At 37.6% G+C, this 27989-nt stretch overlaps 1 protein-coding gene across 3 annotated transcripts; it reads right to left on the reverse strand.

The window, feature by feature from the left end:
• Positions 1 to 954: 954 nt before the first annotated feature.
• On the reverse strand, positions 955 to 27165 carry mef2ab (myocyte enhancer factor 2ab). 3 transcript variants are annotated; one of them, XM_079868005.1, is made up of 11 exons: positions 27018 to 27108; positions 18438 to 18619; positions 15237 to 15440; positions 9893 to 10027; positions 8123 to 8300; positions 7767 to 7826; positions 6669 to 6811; positions 6535 to 6561; positions 5672 to 5789; positions 5431 to 5557; positions 955 to 2291 (listed from the first exon to the last, which is right to left on the reverse strand). In XM_079868005.1, exons 2-11 carry the CDS (start codon positions 18489 to 18491, stop codon positions 1982 to 1984), a joined length of 1356 nt encoding a protein of 451 aa, XP_079724131.1. In that variant the 5' UTR covers positions 18492 to 18619; positions 27018 to 27108; the 3' UTR covers positions 955 to 1981. The 3 variants fall into 3 exon arrangements, with proteins under 3 accessions (XP_079724131.1, XP_079724132.1, XP_079724133.1); XM_079868006.1 differs by lacking the exon at positions 6535 to 6561 and having other exon boundaries at positions 27018 to 27165; XM_079868007.1 differs by lacking the exons at positions 6535 to 6561; positions 27018 to 27108 and adding an exon at positions 19264 to 19427.
• Positions 27166 to 27989: the final 824 nt, after the last annotated feature.

A 27989-nucleotide genomic window follows, 5' to 3' on the forward strand; every position in this document is an offset into this window, starting at 1 on the left:
AAGTTAAAACGATTATAATTGTCAGAGTATAAATTTCTCAAGAAAAGATAAAAATGCTACTGAGATTTGAATGGGTCTCAATGGAGAATTCGCCGTGCTGAGCCACCAAGCGCCCCCTGGAGGAACAAAGACTTATTGTCCCTTTGAAAATAGGTATTTGCCGCTCAACGTGGTCGTTCTTTGGCCCATAAAATTCAAGGCTACTGTAATCTGTCACATGGTTCAGATTGTAATCCTTAGAGTGTCTCACTAGAGTCTGGCTGCTGTCAATCTCTTCCAGTTGTGAGATAAGTTTATCATTAACTGGGATATAAACAGACTTTTTGCATGTTTTCTCTATACTGACCATAAAAATCTGTCAAAATTGCCTCAAGTAAGGAATAATGGATATATAAACTAGTATAATTGATAGTATACTAGGTCATCATCATATATTTTCGGGCATTTGGCCTTCAGGTTGATCCAGATATAACAGATTTATATTGTAAGAAGCCTTAGATAAAAGACAAATTAGTTTGACTATCTTCTTTGCAACTACTAATGAAATACATCACAGACTGAATGCATATTTATGTATAGTAAATGTAACTCAAAGCATTACTGTATACATTCTTGCAGAAATAAATGCACATGTATTATGCAAAGGTAGTTTGCTCTGATATCACTCAAAAAAAAAAAAAAAAAAAAAAAAAAAAAAAAAAATTCCCCTTGACTAAATTTAAAAACCATTGGAGTTACAGTAGGCTATATGGTACTAGAAACTGAAAACCCTGTTTAGTGCAAAACAAATGAGAAAACAGTAGGAACAATGTGAGTCCTGCATGCTTCTGTGGTGATGAGGGAAAAACCTCAAACATCATCAAAGAATTCACATCCTGTTAAACAACCTTCTACAGAAGTAAACAACCTAGTTAATAATTATATAGCCTACATGAAAAGTATAAAAGCGACAGAGATGATTAACATGATGTTTATTGCCATTTATCATGGTGTACAAACTATAAAGGCGTCAGCATCTTGATTTGTGAACAAAATTGAGACAACCAGAAGTAGGAGTTTCACAGATTGCATTGACATCAAGTGTGAAATGATTTTGTACGGCATGTAAGAATATTTACCGAATCAGTAAAGAGGAAAAAATCTAGCCGCAAAAATCGAAACATCATCTCATGGGAGACAGTGGGCTCAATGTTCACATAACAACTAGTAAAAGGATTTAAAGCTCAACTGTTCCTTTACATTCAGCAGAGTCTGAATAAAGGATAAAAACATATTTAAATATTCTGTATATGTTTTTAAATGCTTGTTAAATACAGGATTTTTAAAGTAACAGTATTTACATCATATAAATTATATTAAACATCTAATTCACAAATTCGTTTTCAAATTATCTGCAAAATTGACATTTTTAAACCGCGTTCTCTTACAGAGGGATTGTAGTTTTAAGAAAGGCAATTCCATGATTTTTTTAATAGGCCTTGGTGGGACATTTTATCATCCTTTCTCCACAAATCTTGAGATATCTGAAAATGTCATTTGACTGACTGTTGATGATTGAAATGCAGATACCTGAGATTCATCTAAAACTTGACAGACACACTCCACAGAGGTTTTTTAAGTTTTAAAATTAAGCAACTCCCAATCAATATTTATACGCTTTTGATTGAGGATTCAGATAAAAACACGAAAGATAAAAAAAAAAAAACACACTTGTAAAAATAATGTACTGCAAATAATGCAGCAAGGCTAATCCTCAATTGACCAAAAAAAATAATAATAAGTGTAAGACACTTCATAACTTAGATCTTTAACAATATGAAAATGTACATTTTAAAACAATACAAACACCTGCACACATTTACAAGAACTTTCACTGCTGCTTTAAAGGCGTCTTCACATTGTTTGTTGCACAAAACGTGATAGAGCAGCAGTCTGCATATCTGTCGACAGAAATTTGACTTGTTTAAAGAGCCATTCACTGTCAAGTGTCCCAGCTGTCGGTGCGCATGCGTTTGACTGAGTTCTCCATCTCGGGCGATGATCTAGTGCCCTGTGCTGATATAGCGGTGGCCGTGTGAGAGTCCGGCCGCTGGTCCTCACGGTCACTGCCCTCATACGAGCTCCCAGAAGAGCTGAAGCTGTCGGCAGGGGAACGGTCCTGTGTGGAGTTGGGTCGCGGCCTGGTGTGGATGGTGGGGTACACCGGGTGTCTGGGTGGGGAGACGGGCTCTGATTTGATGCTGATGGAGACGGTGGAAGAGTCAGAGGCCTGAACTTGAGGTTGTGTGGTTCTAGAGATAACAAGGACGGTTATCAGTACCATTCAAAATGTTTTTTTTTAAGAAATTAATACTTTTTTTTTTCAGCAAGAATGTATTAAATTGATAGAAAGTGACAGTAAAGACATTTGTAATGTTACAAAAGTTTTCGATTTCAAATTTTCTTTCTATTCATCAAAGAATCCTGAAGAAATGTATCATGGTTTCCACAAAAAATACTACTAATAATAATAAGATTTATTTTTCCTGAGCAGCGAATCAGCATATTAGAATGATTTCTAAAGGATCACGTGACACTGAAGACTGGAGTAATGATGCTTTGCATCACAGGAATTAATTACATTTTAAAATACATTCCAATAGAAAACAGTTACTTTAAATTGTAATAATATGTCACAATTTTACAATATTTTTGATCAAATAAATGCAGCCTTGATGAGCATTCTTGGTGAGACTTCTTTCATTAAACATTAAAAAAATCTTACTGACCAGTTTAAGATGGTCAGGCTTAAATTTTTTCACTTTTGAATAAAAGGGAAAAAGAAAGTTGCTTCTGAAAGAATGCTAAAACTGGTTTTACAGGTCGGAACAGATGAAATAACTCCACTTTCACTTTTCAAACAAACCTTTTTCTTTTTTTTTCAACTCTTCTCTTGAATGACAAAAGACTGAAAGTATTTGCCAATGTGCTTTAAAGGGCACCTATTATGCAAAATCCAGTTTTACATGGTGTTTGGGCACAAATGTCAGTTGGTAGTGTGTGAACACAATGACCCTACAATGTTAAAAATCCACCCACTCCTTTTTTTTAATCACCATTAAATCAAAGCAGTCTCATTAGACATGTCGTTCGGTGTGACATCACACTGCTCAGGCCCCGCCCACGGTCGCTGACTGACAGGCCTGCATCACCATAGTTTATAACCATAAACACGTTTGCTCTGCGCAAATCATTTCACTCCAGACTGCTTTGTGAACGAGGGTCAATACAAAGGGAAAATACAAAACACAGGCTTTGCTAAAAAGTTGATCCTGATCCTGCTTCCAGTCTCCGGAGCGATACTGGTCACGGCAGTAATGAAAGGGAGAGCGCGCACTTTATTACAGTTCATAGGAGTTGTTTTTTTACGGATATAAAGTTGACCAGTTAATTAAAGCTGTAGTCTACGATGTTGAAAATCGGTCGAGAATGCCTGAGACGGTTGGGAAGTTTTAAAAAAATCATCCCGCCCCTCCACACACACACCCCTCCCCTCTGTGCTACCTGATCCCTCCCACCGGGAAACGACCTGAACAACGTCACTCAGTCAAGCTGTGATCACCGGTAGTAAACATCCTCTCTCACAGCTGAAAGCAGTGAACACATAAAGCCTTGAAGGAATGAACACTTACAATTTTGACTGATTGACGTCATTTACTTTCACAACATTGCTTAGTCGCTTCAATCTAATGACCTCGCTAATGACACATCATATGTAAAGTTGACTTTCGACACTTGAACTTAGTTGCTTCATCAACAATTCAATGTCACCATTGTCCTAACAAAATAGCTCAGAGGCACACGTTTGAGTTCACGCCCACGCAAGATTAGCAACACATGCAATGTTCTAACAGAAACCCGCTAGGCCTACTGAAATATATTCAAGCACTTCAAGAAATATAATTACTTTGATCCGTGATAGGCGATGCTAAACGGCTAACAGTCCAATGCCGACCGGCAGCATGAGCATGTTGTCAGACTGATAAAAAGCTATTTATGTAACACCTCACACCATAAAAGTATAAATAAATGCTTACCTGCTCAACAAAAAGTCAGCCGTGAGTGTAGGGGCAAACAGGGCCGCTTGCTGCTGTCGGTTTGTTTTTTCTCCATTGCTGAGCTGATGCTACTTTGCTAGCTACCATAGACTGTCAGCGCGAAATTTCATATCGCAGGAGGGGGGCGGGGCGGGGTGGAGACGCGAGCGCCACGTGGAGTTTCAAGTGGAGCAGGGGATTGGATGAGAGCAGTTGACCAATGTAAGCTGTCCGGCCGGACAGCTTACATTGGTCAACTTCTCTGCAGCTGTACACCCAATAGAGTGAATGGATTTTTTTCATTCTTTTTTCTCTTCATATTGTTAGGATTGTACTGTAGAACCATAACCAGCATCTGAACGAGGTTATTAATAATGAACAATCTTTGAAATCGTAGACCATAGCTTTAAAGGAATAGTTCACTTTAAAATGAAAATTCTGTCATCATTTACTCACCCTCATGTTGTTTCAAACCTGTATGAATTTCTTTCTTCTGCTGAACAGAAAGGAAGATATTTAGAAGAATGTCAGTAACCAGACAGTTTCTGGGTCCCATTTTTTTCCTACTATGGAAGTCAATGGGACCCAGAAACTGTCTGGTTACTGACATTCTTCTAAATATCTTCCTTTCTGTTCAGCAGAAGAAAGAAATTCATACAGCTTTGAAACAACATGAGGGTGAGTATATGATGACACAATTTTCATTTTAAAGTGAACTATTCCTTTAAGCACCCCCCGAAAAGTCATAAGTCTGTATATATTTGTTTACTGTTAGTTGTAACGAGTGTTTTGTGTAATTCACTGTGTATGCTGATGATAACGCAAGGGAGAGAGAGAGTTTATGGATAAGACTTTATTGCGCACTTCTTGTATTGTGATTTATTCATCTCTAACAGTCATTTTCTGGAGTGAAAATGGACGCTTCAACTTTTGTGTGATGTACAATAAACTTCATAAAACTTATTAGTAAAGTTTTGGCCATCATTCGGACGGCTGAACACCGCTAGTACAGTCGTGTGAGATTATCCTGATTTGTTGCCGCCGGAGCATGAGCTCTTGAAGCTCCGCCCTCTTCTTGAAAGGGGGCAGAAGCAGCAGCTCATTTGCATTTAAAGGGACACACACAGAAAAGGCGCTTTTTTGCTCGCACACCAAAAATGCCAATTTTAACATGCTATGAAAAATTATCTGTGGAGTATTTTGAGCTAAAACTTCACAGTCACACTCTAGGCCTAGGGACATCAGAGACTTATTTTACATCTTGTAAAAAGTAGCATAATATGTGGCCTTTAACACTTTGTGTGAATGAAGGAAATTCACGCCCAAAATGAACCACAATGTGTTATGTTCTCACCTCTGAGCACTGAACCCTGGCTGACTATGATGGCTGTGTTTCCATGAAGACCCTGGGCCGGATGTGACATCGTCTGATGAACTGAAGCCGTGTAAAGAACTGGCCTCTGCACTGCTCAAGGCAAAATCTGTAAGGAATGAAAGAGTTAAATAGTAAAATAGTCTTTCGTAGTGACATAAGGTCCAGGAGAACAGAACCTGGTGTTATTAGATGATTTATTATGTTTAGGTCAGTGATATACCTGTACTGAATGATGAGGTCATGGCTGAGTACACAAAGCCCTGGGGATGCAGACTGGGGGTTGCCATGGATACCACAGGAGTAGTCAGTGATTGGCTGGACTGAGAATTATCTATTCTCTGAGGTTTAAATAGAAATGGTGGAAACAACAGGGGTTGATTTGTGTGGAGATAAATGGGCAAAAAAAAAGGTATTTACAGACAACAACAAATTTTGTTGTTGTCTGTAAATACCTTTTTTTTTGCCCATTCAATCTATACACACTATTCATTGTTTATCATACATCACTATTCATTACACATCACTGTTTTGCAAAACAATGCAGAGAGCTGGAGTTATTCTGAAAAAAACATTATCAGATGGATGGATGGATCGAGTAGACAGATGGACGGACAGGTGGATGATGGATGGATGGATGGATGGATGGATGGATGGAGTAGATAGACAGATGGACGGACAGACAGATAGATAGATAGATAGATAGATAGATAGATAGATGGATAGATGGATAGATGGATGGATGGATGGATGGATGGATGGATGGATGGATGGATGGATGGATGGATGGATGGATGGATAGATAGACAGACAGACGGATGGGTGGATTGATGGAAGGAAGGACGGAAAAAAATATGGATGGATGTGTCTTAAGTGTCCAAACAATCTGTGGTTTTCAGTTAAACTTGTATTATATTAAAGCTTTGACTGTAATGTGTCAAAGAACCACTAGATGGCCTCAAAACATGTAAATGTTGAACATTAGCCAGCTGTAATAAAAGTGATTTTCTTAAAATTTTCATGACCTAGAAAATGAGTCATTGTTGAAAAGCTTTTCTGAATAAAACATGATCAAATACCCCTTACCAAATGCTCCTCTCCTTCTTCTGGCAGCTTGCAAGAAAAAGATTTAAGGGGCATTTCAGGCAGGTCAATATTCTCCCATTGTCTAATGATTTCAGGATGTTTCTCTGACACATGGCAGATAAAGCTGCTCTCACCAGTGAAGAAGAGCTGCTCTTGCACGCAGGAGGAATGAGCACTCTCAGATCAGGTTTGCGTCCCACTGTGGACGAGGCTTGAGGTTTTGCAGAAACGACTTTTCCCATTCTACTTCCTTCCGAGCCACTGACGAAGCCATTGGCTGAATAAGGCACAATAAAAAGGGAGATTATTACAAGTTTGGGTGAGGTGTAGGTTAACATAGTCAAGGTTAGCACAGTTAATGCAGTAACGTAGTCAAATGATGTTTTATTATTTTTTGAAAGAAGTCTCTTATGTTTACCAAGGCTGCATTTATTTGAGCAAAAATACAGTAAAAACAGCTAAATTGATGTGAAATATTATTACAATATAAAATAAGTTTAAAATGTTATTTATTCCTGTGATGCAAAGCTGAATTTTCAGCATCATTACTCCAGTCTTCAGTGTCACATGATCCTTCAGAGATCATTCTAATATCCTGACTTGCTGCATCCTTTGATTAAAATAAATTTCAAAAGAACAGCATTTATTTGAGATACAATTATTTCGTAACATTATAAATGTCTTTACTTTGATGCATCATTGCTGAATAAAAATAAAAACATTTTTTTACTGAGAGAAAAATCTGAATTGTTTTCTGTGGTAACTGACAGCATATATAGAGCTTAACTAGTCTTTAAACTGGAGTATTTCATCAACACAGCAAAAGGGCCTCAGGAACACAGGAAGAACTACTGTAGTGGATAAAGAAATCAACTTCCCTGAGGTCGTGACCTCACATCCTGCCCACACCAGGTATTAACACACAGAAACACATACGGTATCTCTGACATTCAGATACTTTCATAGAGGGTTAAGAACAACAAGTACAGTATGTGCAGTACAGTATAGTGCAAATATGATGGCTTCATGCTGATAATACAGTAAATCTGTCTACAAAATACAAATTTTGCTCTTTAAGAAACATTGATCTGATTTGTGGATGGTTTGAATGTAAATAGAATTACAGAGCAAGTTTAGAAATAAATTAAGTGTTCTTTAAACAAACTGTTACTTAGTGGAACTTTATCATCACGGTCAGACACATTGTATAAGTTAACCAAAAATGCACCTACCCACATGACTGGAGTGCACACCATTTGGAAGTGGGACGTCTGAGGAACCTGGTATACCATCTGGACATAAATGAATCAAAGAAACAAAACCTTCTGTTAAAGACACTTAAACCTAAGAGATATAGATTAATATTTAATTTCAAAATGTATGAGACCGATTCCTTAAAGCATAGTTGGACAAGACATACACACTAGGAACCAAAGCAATTTTGATATTTACCATGGAAATGAATGATTATCATATTCATCAACCATTGGTATTTAAGACTACCTCAAAACCTGGAATTAGCATTGAACACCAAAGCATTATGATGGTATTGCGTTGAAAAATGTATGGTAATGATGTAGATCCTGACCCATGACAGCAGTGCTGTTGGTGCTCTGGAAGCCGTTGGAGGACAGAGACAGTATGTTCGCCCCGCTGAGAGACACTGGGGTGTCCAGTGAGCTGTCTGTACTGTAGGGAAGGGTGGCAGGGTTGGTGACGGGCAAAGTCAAAGGCATGGAGTAACTCTGGTGACCCAAAGCAGCCGGCTGATGGAGACAGAGAAGAGACAATATTGAGAGAGACGTCCAGGGATGAAGTTCCATTAAAGGCACAGTTTGTAAGTTTCACCACTAGAGGTCGCTTATTCAAAACAATAACAAAGGCGTGGTTTGATGACACTGTGAGCTTGGAATCATGAGTTGCAGTCTTCTCCACAGCCGATGGAAACATCCGACGGGACTCAGGTAGAAATGATGTTCATGGGTGAGCTAATGTATTAAAAGTTTTATTAACGTTACTGTGGTATGAAGCAGGGCGGAGCCAAGAGTCTGGGACATTTTACGTTGCTGTCTTTATTATGCTTATGCTGCAGTCAGTCGCTGCCACTCATTTCTTATTGTTGTTTATGGCTATTTTATGATTATTGCAGTTATGTTTAATGTCCGTCTCCTTCTTCCCTAAACTTGAACATTGTTACAGTTACGTTTGACCACTTAAATTCACATTATTTTAGTTACTAGTCATACAAGTCCCTTTTTTGATTAATTATACGTCAACGCAGGGCTGTTTTACTTGGTCAAAACAATCATAAAATACATGTGAGTGGTTTGAAAGTTTTAACGTTACTCTGTGCGTTCACTCAGTGGCTGCTATGAGACACCAGTTCTTTGCGTCTTTGGTGTTTTCATGGAAATCAATGACGTCTTTGACAGGCGACATTGACACGGGCCGTTTCACTGGTTAAAATAACTGATTTCTCTGAATTTAAAGTCCCCCTGTGGTGAAAATCAAGTTTTAATGTTGTTTATATGTCTATGTGGTGTTTTTAATGTGCTTTAAGACAAACCATGTGCAAATTCATAAGTCAACACCATTGCTGAGTATTTTCTCTTTAAAACTGCAGTGAACCAAAGACAGTCTCTAAAACGCGGTTTGAAATCGCTGGTGTTTCTGACGTCACAAACTACCTTGTAACCAATCACGTCAATGAGTGGATCTCTGAGCTGGTGTGAGAGAGTGGAGGCGGGGCTAATTGACATATTCATAGAATCGCGTATACTAAATGAGGCAAGGGTGTAGAGTTACATTCAAACTATTTTAATGCCTGCCAATTTTTTTATCAAGGAAAAAACTTTTAAATATGCCATTTTGGTGATCATAGATGAGTTTTAAAGACTAAAATTATTGACTACAGGGGGACTTTAAACATTGTTGGAAACATTTGGAATGATATAAGTACACAAGTGAACAAATATATATAACATTGTTTGGTTTTTGGATATATTAATCCAAAAATCCTACATATTGTGCCTTTAAACAAGAAAACATTTCAAATGTTTCCCAAATTAGAATCATGATAATAATAATAAAAACATTTTAGTTGCTATGACTTTCTGGATGCAGGACCGGCACTAAAGGGGCCATGATTCCTATGAAGGGGGGCTGCTTTTTAGTGGGTCGTTACATACCGTATGTGGTTTCTAGGATGTTCTTGATGGTTGGAACTAGAACAGTCAATAAGACTTTCAAAAACATTGAAATAAACAAAATTTTTGCTACCCCAAACTTTTGAAAGGTAGTGTACATAACAGAGATGCTACGAAAACCAAAAATAAACTGCGTAACACACTTTGCTTACAATTTTATGATTTCTCATCATATTGTCAAACTCTTCATTAATCTTCTGATATTTCTCCTCCGAGTGAGGCGTGAGGACGTATGAAGATTCTGGATCTGGGCTGTCACAACCTCTGTGTTCCTTCTTGCTCAGCACCTGTAGGGAGCAGCAAAGAATGATGTATGATGGGATTAAAATTCACATTGGAAATGAAAGGTCAAACTGAGTGCAGGTACTCAGTCGATGCAGAATCTTTTCAGACCTGTTACAGAACATTAGAGTGCTAAAGCAAAAGTGTAAGTGCAGGACAGTTATTATCTCATCTCATTAAGCTTATCTCATCGTCAGGTGTCTGTAATGCTGTAACTCTGTGCTTTAATGTTATAACTGGGCTTATTTTACACCAATGACTTCAAGAGTTCACCTAAGATACTCTGACTATCTATTAATCTGGAAAACAAATCTACCCTTTAATAGTAAATAAACCAAAACCAAAAAGATATGCAATGACTGATTTGACAGGATCTGCCCCGAACAAATCATCATCATCACCGACTCCAGGCCGTCTAGGTTTGATGGCTATAGGATGTTGGAGAAGTTAATGCATTTCATGACCACTTTCGGTCTAGTCATTGAGTAATCAATGTGAAAGGGTCCTCCAATGGTAGACCTCCAATAAAAGTTGATAAATACAAAAATTACACAATCTTCTGGTATACTATAGAGGAGATTCTTGTTTATTTTGAGTTTGATGCTTCATTTGATCCTGCCAAGTCTTTTGGATGTGCGCACAATTTCTTTTTTGAATACTATAGCGGAGACACATGAAAAGCAGGAGGCAAAAGCAAAATTCTTACATTTAAAACATGGTAGGGTATGCTAATGTGAGACCAGCACACATAACTTTGATTCAGAAATGCATTCCCGGTACACGCCAGAGATTTGTGATTAATAGACGCTAACGAGCGCAGCGCTTGCCAAAAGTGCCACGTCCTTGACTGATAGTATCTCAGGTTTCCTCGGTATGAATGTTGGATAAGACTGGATCTTTATTTTTAGCTACAACCAATTAGCACCACTCACAGAAAATCTGTTCACATGACTTCAGCACCAGCATTTAGCTACAGATAGCTAGACGCTGAACATTCACCATTTACTTTAAATCTGGCATCTCAACAGAAAACAGTCTCACAATCACAACAAATATTGCATGTAGAAAAAATGTGGTTAGAATAAATGAATAATTAAGTTTTTTTTAAAAAGAAGACTCCTATCAAAAGACAAAAGTGACAGTAAAGACATGTATAATGTAAAAACAAAAGATTTCTATTTCGAATAAATGCTGTTCATTCAAAGAAAAATGACACTGAAGAAGACTGGAGTAATGATACTGAAAATTCATGTTAAAATATATTCAAATAGAAAACAATTCTTTAAAATTGTAATAATATTTCACAATATAATGTTTTTACTGTATTTTGGTTCAAATAAATGCAGCCTTGGTGAGCATAAGAGACTCTCAAAAATATTGAAAAAAATATGAATTATTCCAAACTTTTTTACTGGTAGTGTATGAGTCGCTTTGGATGAAAGCTTCTATGAATAAATCTTAACACAGATTCATAATTGCTTATATACCTTGGCAAAAGGACAAGCACAGAACAGCCTAGGCTAGCTTCACATGTTAATTGTAAATGGAGCAAATGCATGTGACAATGAAGATGTAATTTGAGCACATGCCTCACAGAAGACCGAGATCTATAATTACTCCAGCCTGCGTGCTCGAGATGCAGACACAACTGTTTGTTAACTGCATTACAACAACGGTAAACGCAGCCCTCATCTCCAGATGCTACTGCTACAAGGTGCATTTGCGTAATCTGTTAAAGGCCCTTCTGTGAGATCCTAGTGAGATCCAATATGGGTTATAGTAGTGAAAATACAATTACAGATATCAAGAATTATAGTTTTTACTAGTTGAAATTCAATTGTTGATATCAAGAATTAGCATTTTAACTAGTGAAAATAGTATTACAGATATCTAGAAATGTCATTTTCACAGGTAAGAATAGCTATGGTAATGAGTTTATGAATATTAATGAGAACGGGATTTCCCATACTCCTCTTTTAGCGCCAGTATAGGTCAAAAATGGAGAAAAAACATCCAGTCAGAGAAACGCCTCCTCGTTATTTATTTATTAGTTTGTCTGTTTTTGTTTTGTCAGTTTCCACAAATCCCTTCACTCGATTGGGATGTTCTCTTTTATTCTGGACGGCAAGGGCAGTGACTGTAAAATCGAGCGTATTTTGCAGTATTAAACACGTATTTATACTGATTTTTCCAGTGTATTTTTTACCTTTACAAATTACTTTATAATATAAATAATGCTTTAAATAAAAAAAATGTTCAATTGAGAAATATGCAATGATGGTAAAAAACAAAGCGGTGGCGGCAAGTCACTGTCTTCATGAGTGAGTCATCGAGTCATTCATTTATTCAGTAACGAAGCAAGTGGCTGTAATTATGAATGAATTATTGAAGCATTGACTCTCACGATTTGTTCAAAGCCGCAGATTCATTCACAAACACTGCTGTGTTCTGCTGTGGCTTTTGTGGAGCTATTATTGTGTTGAAAAAAATACTGACAATACTGTGTTTAAAATTAACATCACTTAATATTAATACCTTCCGTTTGTTGAACTGTTGTATAAAATCAGTGTCACATTTGCAATCGTGTGGATATTCGATTAATGTGATCAACATTAAACACAGGAACTCACACAGGGTATGTTTTTGTATCGAAGAGTGTTTAAATTTTAAATCGATCTCTATACACAGTCTGTGTCTATATTTGTTCTTAATGCTAGTAAGTGCTAAATCCCCAATTTTACAAAGGTAGGCTACACGGTCGAGAACGACAGTAGGCTATAGCGTGATTACCTTGCAGCATTGTTGAGTGAATGCAGTCGGTTTTGACTGCAAAAGATGAGGTAATTTGATCGGATGTCATGTATTTACAGCATTTTACCTGCTAGAAATACATGCTCAGTTTTAATGTTATTTTAAGGTGGGGTAGAATTAAATGAATGCAAAACTCAGCATTTTGTTCCCTTCTGTCACCTCACGTACTCCCAGGGATAGGGAAGAGTGGGGCACAACCTAACGTGGGGCTAGTTGTAACACCCTTGTTTTAAATACTTCCACACATGCTAGCATGACGAAACTTAGTGTATTTACTAGATGCCATATCAACACTCTATAGAGAAAAAATTGCGACAAAATTAAAATCTTTGGAAGATACCAAAGTCTCCTGCACAGACACAGGCACGGACACCACCGTATCTGGCACGGACACCATCGTCTCCGGCACGGACACCAACGTCTCCGGCACGGACACCACCGTATCCGGCACGGACACCATCGTCTCCGGCACGGACACCAACGTCTCCGGCAAGGACACCGGCGTCTCCGGCACTGACACCAACGTCTCCGGCAGAAACACCGGCGTCTCCGGCACGGACACCAACGTCTCCGGCAGGAACACCAAAGTCTCCGACACGGACACCAATATCTCCGGCACGGACACCGGCGCAGACACCAGGGTCTCCGGCACGGACACCATCGTCTCCGGCACGGACACCAACGTCTCCGGCAGGAACACCAAAGTCTCCGACACGGACACCAATGTCTCCGGCACGGACACCGGCGCAGACACCAGGGTCTCCGGCACGGACACCAACGTCTCCGGTAAGGACACCGGCGTCTCCGGCACGGACACCGGCGTCTCCGGCACGGACACCAACGTCTCCGGCAGGAACACCAAAGTCTCCGACACGGACACCAATGTCTCCGGCACGGACACCGGCGCAGACACCAGGGTCTCCGGCACGGACACCATCGTCTCCGGCACGGACACCAACGTCTCCGGCACGGATACCGGCACGGACACCATCGTCACCGGCACGGACACCATCGTCTCCGGCACGGACACCATCGTCTCCGGCACGGACACCAACGTCTCCGGCAAGGACACCACCGTCTCCGGCACGGACACCGGCGTCTCCGGCACGGACACCAACGTCTCCGACACGGACACCATCGTCTCCGGCACGGACACCGGCGCGGACACAAGCATCTCTGGCACGGATACCGGAACGGACACCATCGTCTCCGCCACGGACACCGGCACGGACACCACCATCTCCGGCACGGACACCAACGTATCCGGCAAGGACACCACCATCTCCAGCACGGACACCAGCGTCTCTGGCACGGACACCACCGTCTCCGGCACGGACACCAACGTCTCTGGCAGGAACACCAAAGTCTCTGACACGGACACCATCATCTCCGGCATGGACACCAATGTCTCCGGCATGGACACCGGCGCGGACACCAGTGTCTCCGGCATGGACACCGGCGCGGACACTAGCGTCTCCGCCACGGACACCGGCACGGACACCACCGTCTCCGGCAAGGACACCATCGTCTCCGGCACGGACACCGGTGTCTCCGGCACGGACACAGACATTTTTATGTTTAAATTTACACTGTGAAAAACAAGGTTGTGTTCCATATTGTGGTGTTCAGCAATTTTAACATAGTATCGTCATCATATCAGTGTAGATGTAGATGGACCAAAATAAAAACATTAAAATATCAAGTAAATAAGTATTGTGATACTTGGTGCCACAGTGACACTCTTGTCCCAAAAAGTATTGCTATACCACAATACTCAATATGTTGTCCCACGGTGAGTCATTTTCCCTGTTGCACCTACACAAAATTTGAGGGTTCCCCCACCTGCCAAATCCCACTTTAACCACTGGTCATAAGATACAGAAGAAATCAACCACTACTAAAAGAGATATCTGTGTAGGGAAGCACATTAAATGGGTTGTATGCAATCTGTATATCTTAATTCTTAATTCTTGTTTTTTTAATGGAATATTGCAGAGTTTATTGTAAATGATTTATCCGTGCACATTATTATTCATGTGCCCTCGTAATCTTTGTTTTAAAAAATGTTCTCTTCCTCTTGCAGCGTCATCTCTTCTCTTCTCTGATAATGTGTTTACTGGCGTGAGGGCGGTACAACCTGTCACTCACATGAGAACCATCAATAGCAAACCAGCCAATCAATTCTCAATGGACAAAATCAAGTCCCGCCCTAAGTTTTTTCTTGTTTGAGAAGCTGATTCACTCGGATATACTTCACAATAGGGAAGAAAAGACTACCGCAAATTCCATTTCATGCCGACTTTAAAATCTATAATCTTTTTCAATCAATTTCAAACTGGTAATTAAATCAGAACAAATCATAACTGAGATTTAATTTTGCTTTTGAACTGCGCAGCCACTTACTTCCACAATGTCAGAGTTGGTTCTGCTCTCGTGCGGTTCATTGTATTCTGTGTATTTCAGCAAGACTTTGTCCATATCCGTGCTGGCGTACTGGAAGAGCTTGTTGGAGCTGTTGAAGATAATCAGGGCTATTTCACAGTCGCAGAGAACACTGAGCTCATACGCCTTCTTCATCAGACCAAACTTCCTCTTCGTGAACGTCACCTATGAAAATTATAGGAGAAACAGTGGAAATCAGAGCAACCTCCTTAAAGGTGTATATATTGTATCATCCATGTCATAGATATCAAATAAACAGTTCAAGTAACTTGAAGAGATCTGTTCACTGTTGACTGATGTGGTTTTTGCACAAGCCAAAAGATACATCTGAAAAAAGCTATATCTAAAAACAGAGAAAACTGTAAATTATGGATGTAGAAACAAATATTGAACTCTAAATGTCTACCTCTACAAGACACTATTTATTAAGAAATGAATACTTTTATTCAGCAAGGATGCATTAAATTGGTTTAAAGTGAGAGTAAAAACATATATGACAAAAATATATATATGAAAACAAAACAAATGCTGTTCTTTTGAACTTTCTATTCAACTGTTTCAGCATTGATAATCATAAGAAATGTTTCTTGAGCAGCAAATCAGCATATTAGAATGATTTCTGAAGGATCATGTGACATGACTGGATGAAAATTCAGCTTCAACATCACAGGAATAATATATATATATATATATTAAAAAACAGAAAACACTTATTTTAAATTGTAATAATATTTTAAAATATTTCTGTTTTACTGTATATTTTAATAAATACATTTTATTTAAAATAAGTGCAGTGTTGGTGAGCATAAGACACTTCTTTAAAAAACATTTAAGAAAATCTTACCGACACCAAACTTTTAAACGGTAGTGTAAATACAATTCCAAGCTTTTAATACTCATACAGCAAGTACTGTGATTCTGTGCTGTTTTTCTTTTCTAAGTGTGTTCATTAATAGTATCAGAAGAAGTCATTCTTCACAGCCATCTGATGGGACCCAGCTGTCAGAGTTGCCAGATCTTCTCATGTTTCCTGCCAATTATCACCCTCCCTGAGGAATCTCAAGCATTGCTACCACTTCACAGCTGAGGGACACATTCTTACAACAGTGCACGAAACACTGAGAACAAACTCCTTCAATGTTTGCTGTCAATGTCAAAGTGTATAATCACATTTGAAAAAGCTTTAACATAGTTCCAGAGGTGAATGAGGAATGATTAGCGCTTTTGGATAATAAAAGAAACATTTATTTACAATGTGGAACAGAATGAAACACTGAAAACTGGATTAATGATGCTGAAAATTCAGCTTTATCATCACAGGAATAAATAGCATTTAAAATATTTTAAAATAGAAAACATTTTTTTTAAAACTATAATAATATTTCACAATATTACTGTTTTTACGTTATTTTTGATCAAATAAATTCAGCCTTGATGAGCATAAGAGACTTTCCTATCACTCTCATATAAAATAAAGTACAAACACTGTCACTGGGGCAGTACCTTTTCAAAAGTTACACCATTGTACTTTATTTAGGGTGCACATTAGTACCTTAAAGGTACACATTATTACCTGAAGTGTACATATTAGTACCTTAAATGCACATATTAGTACCTTTTGAAAGGGCCCCGCCCCAGTTTAGGCTTTTTACATCAGACTTAAATAAATGAAGCCTTAAATAAACTTGCTGATATATGTAAAAAAAAAAAAAAAAACATATATATATGTGTGTGTGTGTGTGTGTGTGTGTGTGTGTGTGTGTGTGTGTGTAAAAAAAACCAAAAAAAAAAACTGTGTGTACCAAAAATAATCTTCTGAAAAAGAGCGCTCAGACAAGATAGGGTCTGTGGAGCTGGTTAGTATTATAAATGTAGATCAAAATGTAGGTAAATTCAGGCTTGTCTCTGTGGTTTTGCTGTGAGTGATGGCCATCAGGGGCAGAGAGAGAGAGAGAGAGAGAGACTGTACAAGCCCTCAGACTGACTAGTCTTCTAATGAGAGATGTGGAGCCCTGAACTGCTCTCATTACTGCGACCACACCACTGGGACTGCAGTCGGCTGAGGAACACACACAAGAGCTCCTGTGTGCAGACGCATGGAGTCTGACCTGTGCATTCATTAAACACGCTTATGAGACATGGGGCACTCCCGAGCGGTCATTTGAACAGAAATAAATCACGTATGTTAGGATTGAAGGTGTGGGACGTTCCTGGTGCTCCAATGGTCTACAAAGATGAAGGGGTTTGTAAGAAATCTTTAAAAAAAAAAAAGCCATCTAAACAGCTTGAGCTTATGATGATACATTTGGCTGCATCTGATGCTGTTCATTAAAGTGGGAATAAATGGGAATTGTAAGGATTTTAATGGTCAGATTTCTTAATAATTGTGGTTTTGTGAAGAAACGTTGAATGATTTAATAAATGAGTCAGTGAGTCGCTTCAAATGAATAACTCGTTTAAGTTTGTGTCTGATTTGTCAGTCTTTTTGACCAATTCCTTTAAAAAATAGTTCATAATACTGTCGTTATCCGCTCATGAACCGGATTGTACTGGTCTCTGTTGTTGTGTGCAACCAGCAAGGAAATAAAAAAAATGGAACTGGTTCTTGATTCCAAATCTTAAGGTTGATATCTAGAGACCATAACTGTAATATTGTTCATGTGAAGACAAAGCTGACATTTTAGCATCATTACTCCAGTCTTCACTGTCACATGATCTGAAAACAGTCGTACTGCTGCTTAATATTTTTGTGGAAACCATGATACATTTTCTTCATGATTCTTTAATTAATAGATAGTTGAATGAATGAAACCGAAATATTTTGTAACTAGAAGTCTTAACTGTCACTTTTGGTTAATTTAACGCATCCCTGCTGAATATACAGGAAGTATTCATTTCTCTAAAACATCTACTGACCCCAAACTTTTGAACAGTTGTGTATATAGTCAAAATTATTTTTGCAAATGACTGAAATGGACATTTATCAACACAATATTTATCTATAACAGAAAATGTGCAAGGCTCTTTGTAGATTTAAGAACTGATTCACTTATATTTGAAGTAGCAACTCAAAGCTTTCTTATTTCAGATCTATATAGACTTGGATAACACCGGACACAATTTTTTCCAATAGGATTTGTAAAGCAGATGTCCTCATCTTACCTGTCTGTTTCTCTCATCCATTATGCGGGTAATCTGTATCTTCTTTCGGCCCATTGTCACTTCCCTTTCTGTCTTTTTGCTAATGGAAATCTTCTTTTCTCTCCCGTGGTTATGGTAGTTTATGTTTAGGTTTTACTGCATCGTAAGAAAACACCTCCTCTCTGCATTCTTCACAACAGAACCTGCAAGAGATGCAAGGAGATGTTAGGCACTGTACAGAATTCACATGAACAAATAAGAGTCATTGATGACACAAAAATTTGCAAGCAACATTTCAATGACACCTGTCGCATAACCAAACGGATTTTCGAACGTGTCCATTTTTAGAGATCTCTCTTGTAATCTGATTTGCTGGCTGGTGTAAACAACAGCAGTATTATCCTAAACACACTGGATTATAAGAGCAGGAAAAGCCACTGTCAACAGTGTTTATCATTAACCTGAATTCAAGCCATTTTATTTCCCATTAAAACCACATCATACAGCTACTAGTGCACACAATCTACCACAATCCCTCATACATCTAAAATTACAACATGTAATCAGGGGAATCCTGAAAGAAAACCATCCATCATCACTTTAATTTACAACGCATGTTGTCGTTTCCTTCCAGAACTGTACAATAAACATCCAAGCCCAAGACAGAGATAAAACATTCCATGAAGGTCTTACTTTTGCTTGTATTTATTCCTCACACAGAATGCTTCCCAAGAAATATAAGAAAAGATCACTCCAACTGTTTATGGAGTTCGTAAGATCTAAAAACTGGCTACAAGGACTTTTTTAAAGCGGGTCCTTCGGAAACCTGTTTGTAGAGAATTCCCACCTGATGTTCCCAGTGAAGGAGCGGATCTTGAGATCTGATGGAAGACAAAGGAACAACACCCGTATTCCTGCACTTTCACACCTTCCCGCTCAGCTCCACCGTTACCAGGGCAACCAACAAGATGCCTTACATATGATCCATCAACTCTAAGTGCAAAGAGAAGCCTGTTTAAAAGAAGGAACCAATGCGATATATATCACTGTATATTTTAGCCATGTTTAATAGGAGTGTAAGTTTGGATTTCATGTGAATAAAAATAAAAATATGGTGTTATACAAAGTGCCATATCTTACTTCACAAGAGAAAAGTTTGAACTTTTTTTATTGTGAATTATTTACCTAACAGATGAAATGCATGTGGGAATGATATGCTATTCAAATGCTAAGAGATTCATCATGCAAATATATAAGTGAATTTCATAGCAACGGTGAGATACACTTTGTGACTTTGAGCCGCAAAGGTTTTGCATTAATGTAGTTTGCATAGTGGTGCTTTCACTCGTTTAAGAGGGTTTGCATCTGTGTTTAATAAAACACCAATTTTCATGAGGGAAAAGTGCATCCAATCCATCCATCCTTATTCCTATCTATCTATCTATCTATCTATCTATCTATCTATCTATCTATCTATCTATCTATCTATCTATCTATCTATCTATCTATCTATCTATCTATCTATCAATCCTTATTCCTATCATCCATCCATCCATCGTTCTAATACATCCATCCATCCTTATTCCTATCTATCTATCTATCTATCTATCTATCTATCTATCTATCTATCTATCTATCTATCTATCTATCTATCTATCTATCTATCCTTATTCCTATCTATCTATCTATCTATCCATCCATCCATCCATCCATCCATCCATCCATCCATCCATCCATCCATCCATCCATCCATCCATCCATCCATCCATCCATCCATCCATCCATCCATCCATCCATCCATCCATCCATCCATCCATCTATATATATATATATGTATCAAATGTTTTTCATCAAGTTAGATGTTATCGTAAATTATGTTAAATGTTGTTGCCAATTAAACCGGTTTGACTGAATCACTAGAAAGAAACAACTCAAATTAAACGTCACTAATTTGAAACCCATTCTCATAAAAGAACCTGAAAGATTCAATGCTCCACTTTCAGATAAAAAAAAAAAAAAGAAAAACATAATTTACAATGAGTGACTCAGATGGATGAATGTTTCCAGCACACCAATACGATTCAGTCAGAAACACCACTGGCATTGTCACACAGCACACAGACATGACATAATCTTACTTATAGCCTTGCTCTGGAGCTGAGTACATGTCTGGCCTCCTTACATAAATCCTTCTTAATAATGCATTACACAAAACATGAACACAGCATTATACCCTGTGGTCTTATATGAGGACGACTCCATCCAACCTACTGGGCCTCGTCTGTTAATTAAGAGTTGTGGGATTGTTTCCATTTCCATAATAAATGCAGGCTGACACAGATACGTTCTGCAAAACATCTGGCTTCAGGGGTCTCGTGTCTTATTTCTTTTGTTGTTGAACATTTTATTACTGTATATCCTTGTTTTTGCTATTCAAAGAGATCTGCATATGTAGTTATTTCTATTATGATGTAATTTAACTAGATTGTTTTATTGCATGAATGTTTGTAGAAGTATTCAGACGGATGGCTTTACAAAACAATATACTGAGTTTCTTGAGTTTTTGGAAATGTAATCAGGGTTTAATTGTACAAGTTCTGGACGGGTTTATTTAAAACTCACAACTGCCTGAAGAACTTCTGTATAACTGTGTATAATCAGTTTGGAGTAGTCCAAAAACAATGACGTTTACAGCAAATTTCAATATGATCCCATTAGTATTCATAGATACACTACCATTCAAATGTTTGGGGTCGGTTTTTGAAAGAAGTCTATAAAAAAAAAAAAGTTGCTGCCTTAAATTTTTGAGTACAATTAACTTGGATGTTTAAGTAATTTCAACTTAAATTACATTAAACTGACTTTAAAAATTAGTTAAATCTTGTAGAACTTAAAAAAAAGTTGAAAACTTATTTTGATGAGTTAAAGCAATGTAAAAACACACGTTGTCAACTTATTGATCGTATAATTTTTTACAATGCAAGGCTGCATTTATTTGATCAAAAATAGAGTAAAAAGTGTATTTTGTGAAAACCGTGACACATTTTTTTCAGGATAATTTGATTAATAGAAGGTTTACAAAAAAGGCATTTATTTGAACTTGAAATATTTTGTAACGTCTTTACTAGTCACCTTTGATTGACTTTTATAGTGCACCCTTGCCGAATAAAGTATTATTTTAATATTTTGTTTATGGAAGTGTCCTTTTACTGTGACGTCGCAATTGTAAAATATTAATTAACTTTGAGAGATTAAAGTCACAATCATATGAACAATTAGTTGCAGAGAAATAACATTCCAGTGAGAAATAACCTAACAATTGTGAGATAAAAATCGCAATAATAAGTCACAGCATAGACATATGAAGTTGCAATTTTGAGATAATCACAATGCGAAAAAAATAAAATGAAAGAGATCATCCTGCAGAAAAAGCATGGCACAAATAATTGATTAAATGAATTCATTTATAACAGTCATCAAATAAAGCCCAATCAACCTCATCTTGCATCTAGAAGAAAGAGCTCAATCGCTGTACATTGACTGGTCCGTCCAAAACACATTTAATAAGATCTGCCAGATATCCCCAGACTCCTTTTCCTTCCAGGCTTCTCAAAGTGTTTTTGCAAGAATATCAACTCCTCAGATTTGTTTTTACTCTTTCGTTAATATTCGGCCCTTTCAGCAAATAGAACATTTCCTATTTATGGTACGACTTAAGCACACACAACCAAAGAATCCCTGCTGAGTCCCAGACGTAAGAGCTACCGACAGACTCCATCCTGCTGTGCTTGTTCATGATATCATAAAGCTCACACTGAGAACTAATGTACGTTAATCTCATGCTGCCTCTGAATTAGTTCGAACCAGGAATGTCTCGACCTGAAACCATTTCTTTATTTGGTTCATCTGGTCAAAAACAGCATATGAATGAATGCATGCAATGTGAGCAGGGGCAAAATAACCAGTTTTCTGTCCTGAGTTGTTACAGAAGAAAGTCAAGTATTAGCCATCACAATAACAACTGATGTAGATATACCAAATATTGACTACATCGTTTGAACAACAGGGCTGCCAACTTTTGAGTTCAGCTTGGAGTGAGAATTCATGAGCCTAGATTTGATCTCGATCTTGATTCAATATCAATTAATTTGGATACATGGATATATAGTGGTACTCTGAAGGAAAAAAAAAAAACTTTCTAAACTAATGTTGTAAACTATACAGGGAACTCTGTCAGCTGGTACATTATTATTAAAGTCCCCCTGTAGTCAATAATTGTATCCCTTAAAACTCACCTTTGATCACCAAATGTCCTTGAAAAAAAATTAAAATAGCTTGAATGTAACTCTACACCCTTGCCTTATTTAGTATACGCTATGAATGTGCAAATTAGCCCCGCCTCCACTCACTCACACCAGCTCAGAGATCCACTCGTTGACGTGATTGGTTACAAGGTAGTTTGTGACGTCAGAAACACCAGCGATAACCGTGTTTTAGAGACTGTCTTTGGTTCACTGTAGTTTTAAGGAGAAAATACTCAGCAATGGTGCTGACTTATGAATTTGCACATGGTTTGTCTTAAAGCTTATTAAAAACACCATAGGCATATAAACAACATTTAAAACTTGATTTTCACCACAGGGGGACTTTTAAAAATTTTAATTAACAACTGATTTGTATACAATTGCATTTAAGGCCGTTTTTATAATGTTAACTTTTTAATGGTATTAGAGTCCAAATATAATGACAGTAATATAGTGCAGTTTTTTTGTTTTTGAAAAAACATCACTCTAGAGTAAATTTTTCTCGCTTACTATGAAGTTTATGGACATTGAATGTTTTTGTAAATGTAACGTTACATGACATTTTTTACAAACTATTTTATCCGCAGTTGAAACACTTTTTGAGCGATTACATGAGACATGATAAATTTCAGTAAGTCATACTGGTTCCCTTTCAGTCGGTCACATTCGATGCTACGTCGGAACTGACCGAGAATTGATGTAACGTCTCCGTTCTCTCCTTCAGGGAACGAGGGTTACGTAACTGAGACGTTCTTTCGACACACCATCTGAGGCTCCTACATGTTTATTTTGTGCTATAACTAGCAGTAAGCGGAAGAGATGATCAGCTGACGTACACCCAACGCTGCAGCTTTGCTTGACCTGAGGATACAGCGATCTGTCGAGAGCGCCAAAACGGAATTTATTGTTTGAATTCAGTAATAAAACGTACAAAATTTAAAAGCTTAGACTCTGTTTCATATCAAAAGCACATTGTCCGTGTCCTCTCTGCTCTCACTGCGTGAGAACATGAGAACAGTGTCAATTGCGTGACTCGTCTTAGTTATACAGTGCGGATATTCAGTCCTAAAAATAAGACTTGAAACCAAATCTGAAGTATAGCTGCGTGAACAAAGCCCAGATTGTGCAAAATACATCCTGGATGGAAATAATTGCTAACAAATTACATATTACAACAAACCCTCAACCCTCTGAAGAAGCAACTATTACGAGAACAATTCCTTCAATAAAATATAAAAATCCTGGCACACAATCCAGTTTATTTTACAGAGACAATCGAATCTCCCTGTACCTGCAGAAATCTACTTGTCAGGCCCATAATATGTGAACCGCTGTGCAATTCTACCATTAAAGGGTCAAAGGTAACACCAAAGATCCTTAACAGATCTAGAGAGGATTGCTTTGAGGAATCAGATTAAAAGAAGACTTAGCCAACTCCAATTAGATCAGGAAACCTCATCCTCCATATTGACTATAGGTCAAAAGAGTGAATGGAAATGAAAAAAGACAGAACTGATGTTCTTTAGGCAGGTGAAAGTATGAATGATACAGATTTTAATCGATTCTGATTGATTCTGATCTGATTGTAAGTGTCAGTCAGTTGGTCATTATCACTTATTCAGTGACTGTACTTGTATGCTTATTAGATGGTTATTTACCAAATACTCTTTTGAATGTAAATTGTTTTATAACATTAGAAGAAAGAGTGATGCGAGAAAATAAACTAGTCAAACTATTTCTCTCTCAAAGTCCCCTGTAGTCAATAATTGTATCCCTTAAAACTCATCTATGATCACCAAAATGACATATTTAAGTGTTTTTTCCTTGAAAAAAAATCTTCATGCTTTTAAAATAGCTTGAATATAACACTCCTGACTCATTTAGTATATGCGGTTCTATGAATATGCAAATTAGCCCCTCCTCCACTCACTCCAGCTCAGAGATCCACTCGTTGACGTGATTGGCTACAAGGTAGTTTGTGACGTCAGAAACACCAGTGATTTCAAACTGCGTTTTTGAGACTGTCTTTGGTTTAGTGCAATTTCAAAGAGAAAATACTAATTTGCACATGGTTTGTCTTAAAGCATATTAAAAACACCACATATAAACAACATTTTTATCACAGGGGGACTTTAAGATCCCTTGTCTTCCATCCATATGCACACAACTTTTTTTAATTGATGAGATTATACTTGCATTACATATAAAATATCCTCTATCCTTCCACTTATTTTAAGGCACATCTTTTAAGAACATATTTTTTTTTTATCCCTCTCAAGTCAATCAGTTGGATAAGAATTTTGCATTTCTTTCATTTTCTTTCTTTCTTTCTTTCCTTAACCTGTGTAAAAGTCATCATCATCATCATCATCAAAAAAAACAATAAAACGTTTCCCTTCAAAAACTAAATTGTTAACAGCGGCTTTATGTGAAAATGATTAAACTGCAGAAGGCCACGAGAGAGCTATGTAATAATAGAAAAAATTCTCAAGAATAACATTCTATTCTTCAAAAATCCCCCTAAAAAATCGTCATCCCAATTCTCACAAACTAACCTTGGATAATTGTTTCTTACACCATTTTATGAGAAGATACAACAATGTGCAACTTATTACTTATACTTCTAAACCTTTGCTACAGATGTAGTTTAGCACAATGAAACAATATGCCATGTTCACAGCAGAATTGTATTATACTGTATTTTACACATTGCCAGACAGTTTAATAAAGCCTGGAGTAGTTGGCAGTCCAGTCCCAGAGGCACAGCGCCAACCCCCCCTCAAGCCCTCAGGTTTGGCTGCGATCACTAAATCTTAACAGTCTGTCTAATAAAGCGCACTCATGCTCCTTCCTCAAATCTAATGTACAGTTTGATTTGGCTAAGCGCAGACGTTTCTATTTCCACTTCACAAAAGAAAGCTTCTTGGGTCTGCAGGAAGCCAGACTGGGGAGCTAATATTTAGAGACAATTATATTTGATTTCTGTATTTATCGAGTATAATTTCTAAAGGATGGTAACTCTATTTAGTTTCAAACAAGTGGAGCGGCGGTCAGGCTGAAGGCAGCCAGAGGTCTATGGTTTTGTTGTTGGAACAGACCCCACATGAGAATGAAGTCAATTCTTCTGAAGTACAGACAGCTCAAAAACACATAAAGATGTGAAATGGTATGATATATTTGAAAAAAACATGCATATGATAGGTTAGATATGCTGTTAATCAAATGTAATGGATTAAATATAAAATTACATGTAGAAAAACAACAAGCATTAGTTCGAAAGAGCCCATATAAGTAGGTAAATATCTAAGTAAAGCGTTGGCTTAAGGTGCATTAAATTCTGACAATCTGAAGTGGTCAAATGCAGATGAGCTACAGTAGAAAGAGAATCAATGCCATGACATTGGTACTCGCCTCTTACAACAATCAACTTGATGCATTGACTTTTAACATCATAACACAGCATTGTAGCCAGAATATTTGAAGTCAATTTTTCTGTGGCTACATCAATGTCAATAAACAGTTAAACTCGTGAAGTTAAGTAGAGCTTTTCTTCTGAACCATTTTGCTATTAATTTAGCATTAATTGCATCAACTGATGTCAATTAGATTTTTAGTGTTCACACAGTAGGCAATGGAATTAACAATGGACATGCTCTAATAACATTTAATATTCAGAATTTTTTGCCATCATTTTGAACAGTAATAAATAAATAAATGCCACTTGATATTTTCTTACAATGCATTGATATTATTAAGCGTGGCTTTAAGTGTCTAATTATTTTTATGCTCCAAAATTGGCTCATATGCTGTAAACTGACATCAAATCTCACATACACTCTGTATAAGTTACACATTCTTTGTGAATATTTGTATAACTGGATTTGGATTATTTATGTAAACCATCACAAGGTGATACATATGCCTACATCAAAGAACTCTTAATAAACAAAAGTAAATGTAAAAAAAAAAAAAAATTCAAGAATTTATCACAAATAGCATACGACTACAGTGCAGTTTATAATGAACCCTTTTAATAAACCAAAGTGGCAGCAACTACTTTCTATCTTCCATCAAGCCCAACATGACTGAAACACACGTTCAACAACAAAAACACGTAAAAGCGACGAATGCTGACGTCACACACTTGCTCGTAACTGAAGTAGGCAACGGTTATCAAGGAAATTAGTTAGCGAATTAAATCAATGTGTAATTACGTTACTTAATGCGACTTATTAATTCACCAACAAGCGTTTAAATCCACATCCACAGCTTCATTAGAGAGCAGTTGAGTTCTCACCTTCAGTCGAGTTGCAGAAAGACAAAAGGAGCGCAAACCGAGCGAATGGATTGAAACAGCAGGAATCATGTACACTGTATAATCCCGAGTCATTGTTGGACTCGTGCACGCGCTGCTCGCTGCTCCTCCCTCTACATCAGTGTGTCCTTCAGAGACCTTCCACTCCACCTCACACCCACACCCCCCCCCCCCCCCACACACACACACACACAGGTCACCACATAACATGATACATTACACGAGCCTGCTGCAGTACAATGTATTCACAAGTACAATATTCATAACACAACAGTTTCTATCTATCTATCTATCTATCTATCTATCTATCTATCTATCTATCTATCTATCTATCTATCTATCTATCTATCCATCCATCCATCCATCCATCCATCCATCCATCCATCCATCCATCTGTGCACAACAAAAGGAAATTTGCACACACACACACACACTTGAAGATAAAGTAAAACTGATAAAGGAAATGTTACAGTAAACTACTATGAATCCACTGAACTGTAGATGACTAAATGTCATTAGTTTTAGTGAGAAGATGAAGAGCAGGCAGGAGAGACATCTGTTGGCCTGTCATGGGGAATATATAGTGTCAGGGACAGCAAAATATATTACATGTTTCATTCAGGGTGATTTATGAGATGTAGGACAGAGGTCTGAATGTTAACGGTCTCCGTGAAGTCAGTGACAATGCAGGACTGGAGCTTTTTCCAGGCTGAGGAACAAAGAAATGGAATAAAATCACCTATAAAATCATACATTTCACAATTACTAAGGTAATAAGTGATATAACAGGCACTGGATTTGCATCTTAATTTATGTAAAATGATGCAGACAGCACTAAGGAAGAAAAAGTCTTGCTCCTGAGATGGGCTGAAAAACTGATGATAGTTTGAATGAAGTGAATATCTGCTTCCAGATCTCATGAAATCTATCCATACTTTCTGTTATAAAATTATT

The sequence above is a fragment of the Squalius cephalus genome (assembly GCF_949319135.1).
Source record: "Squalius cephalus genome assembly, chromosome: 3".
Lineage (NCBI taxonomy): Eukaryota > Metazoa > Chordata > Actinopteri > Cypriniformes > Leuciscidae > Squalius > Squalius cephalus.

What these genes read in the sequence shown, in the direction of transcription:
- mef2ab (XM_079868005.1), bottom strand. Translation starts at nt 18,491, where the DNA reads ATGGGCCGAAAGAAGATACAGATTACCCGCATAATGGATGAGAGAAAC. An exon ending in TGGATGAGAGAAACAGACAG is followed by an intron (nt 15,441 to 18,437) that starts GTAAGATGAGGA and finishes TAATTTTCATAG; the next exon opens with GTGACGTTCACGAAGAGGAA. An exon ending in TGATGAGAAATCATAAAATT is followed by an intron (nt 8,301 to 9,892) that starts GTAAGCAAAGTG and finishes TGTCTCCATCAG; the next exon opens with CCGGCTGCTTTGGGTCACCA.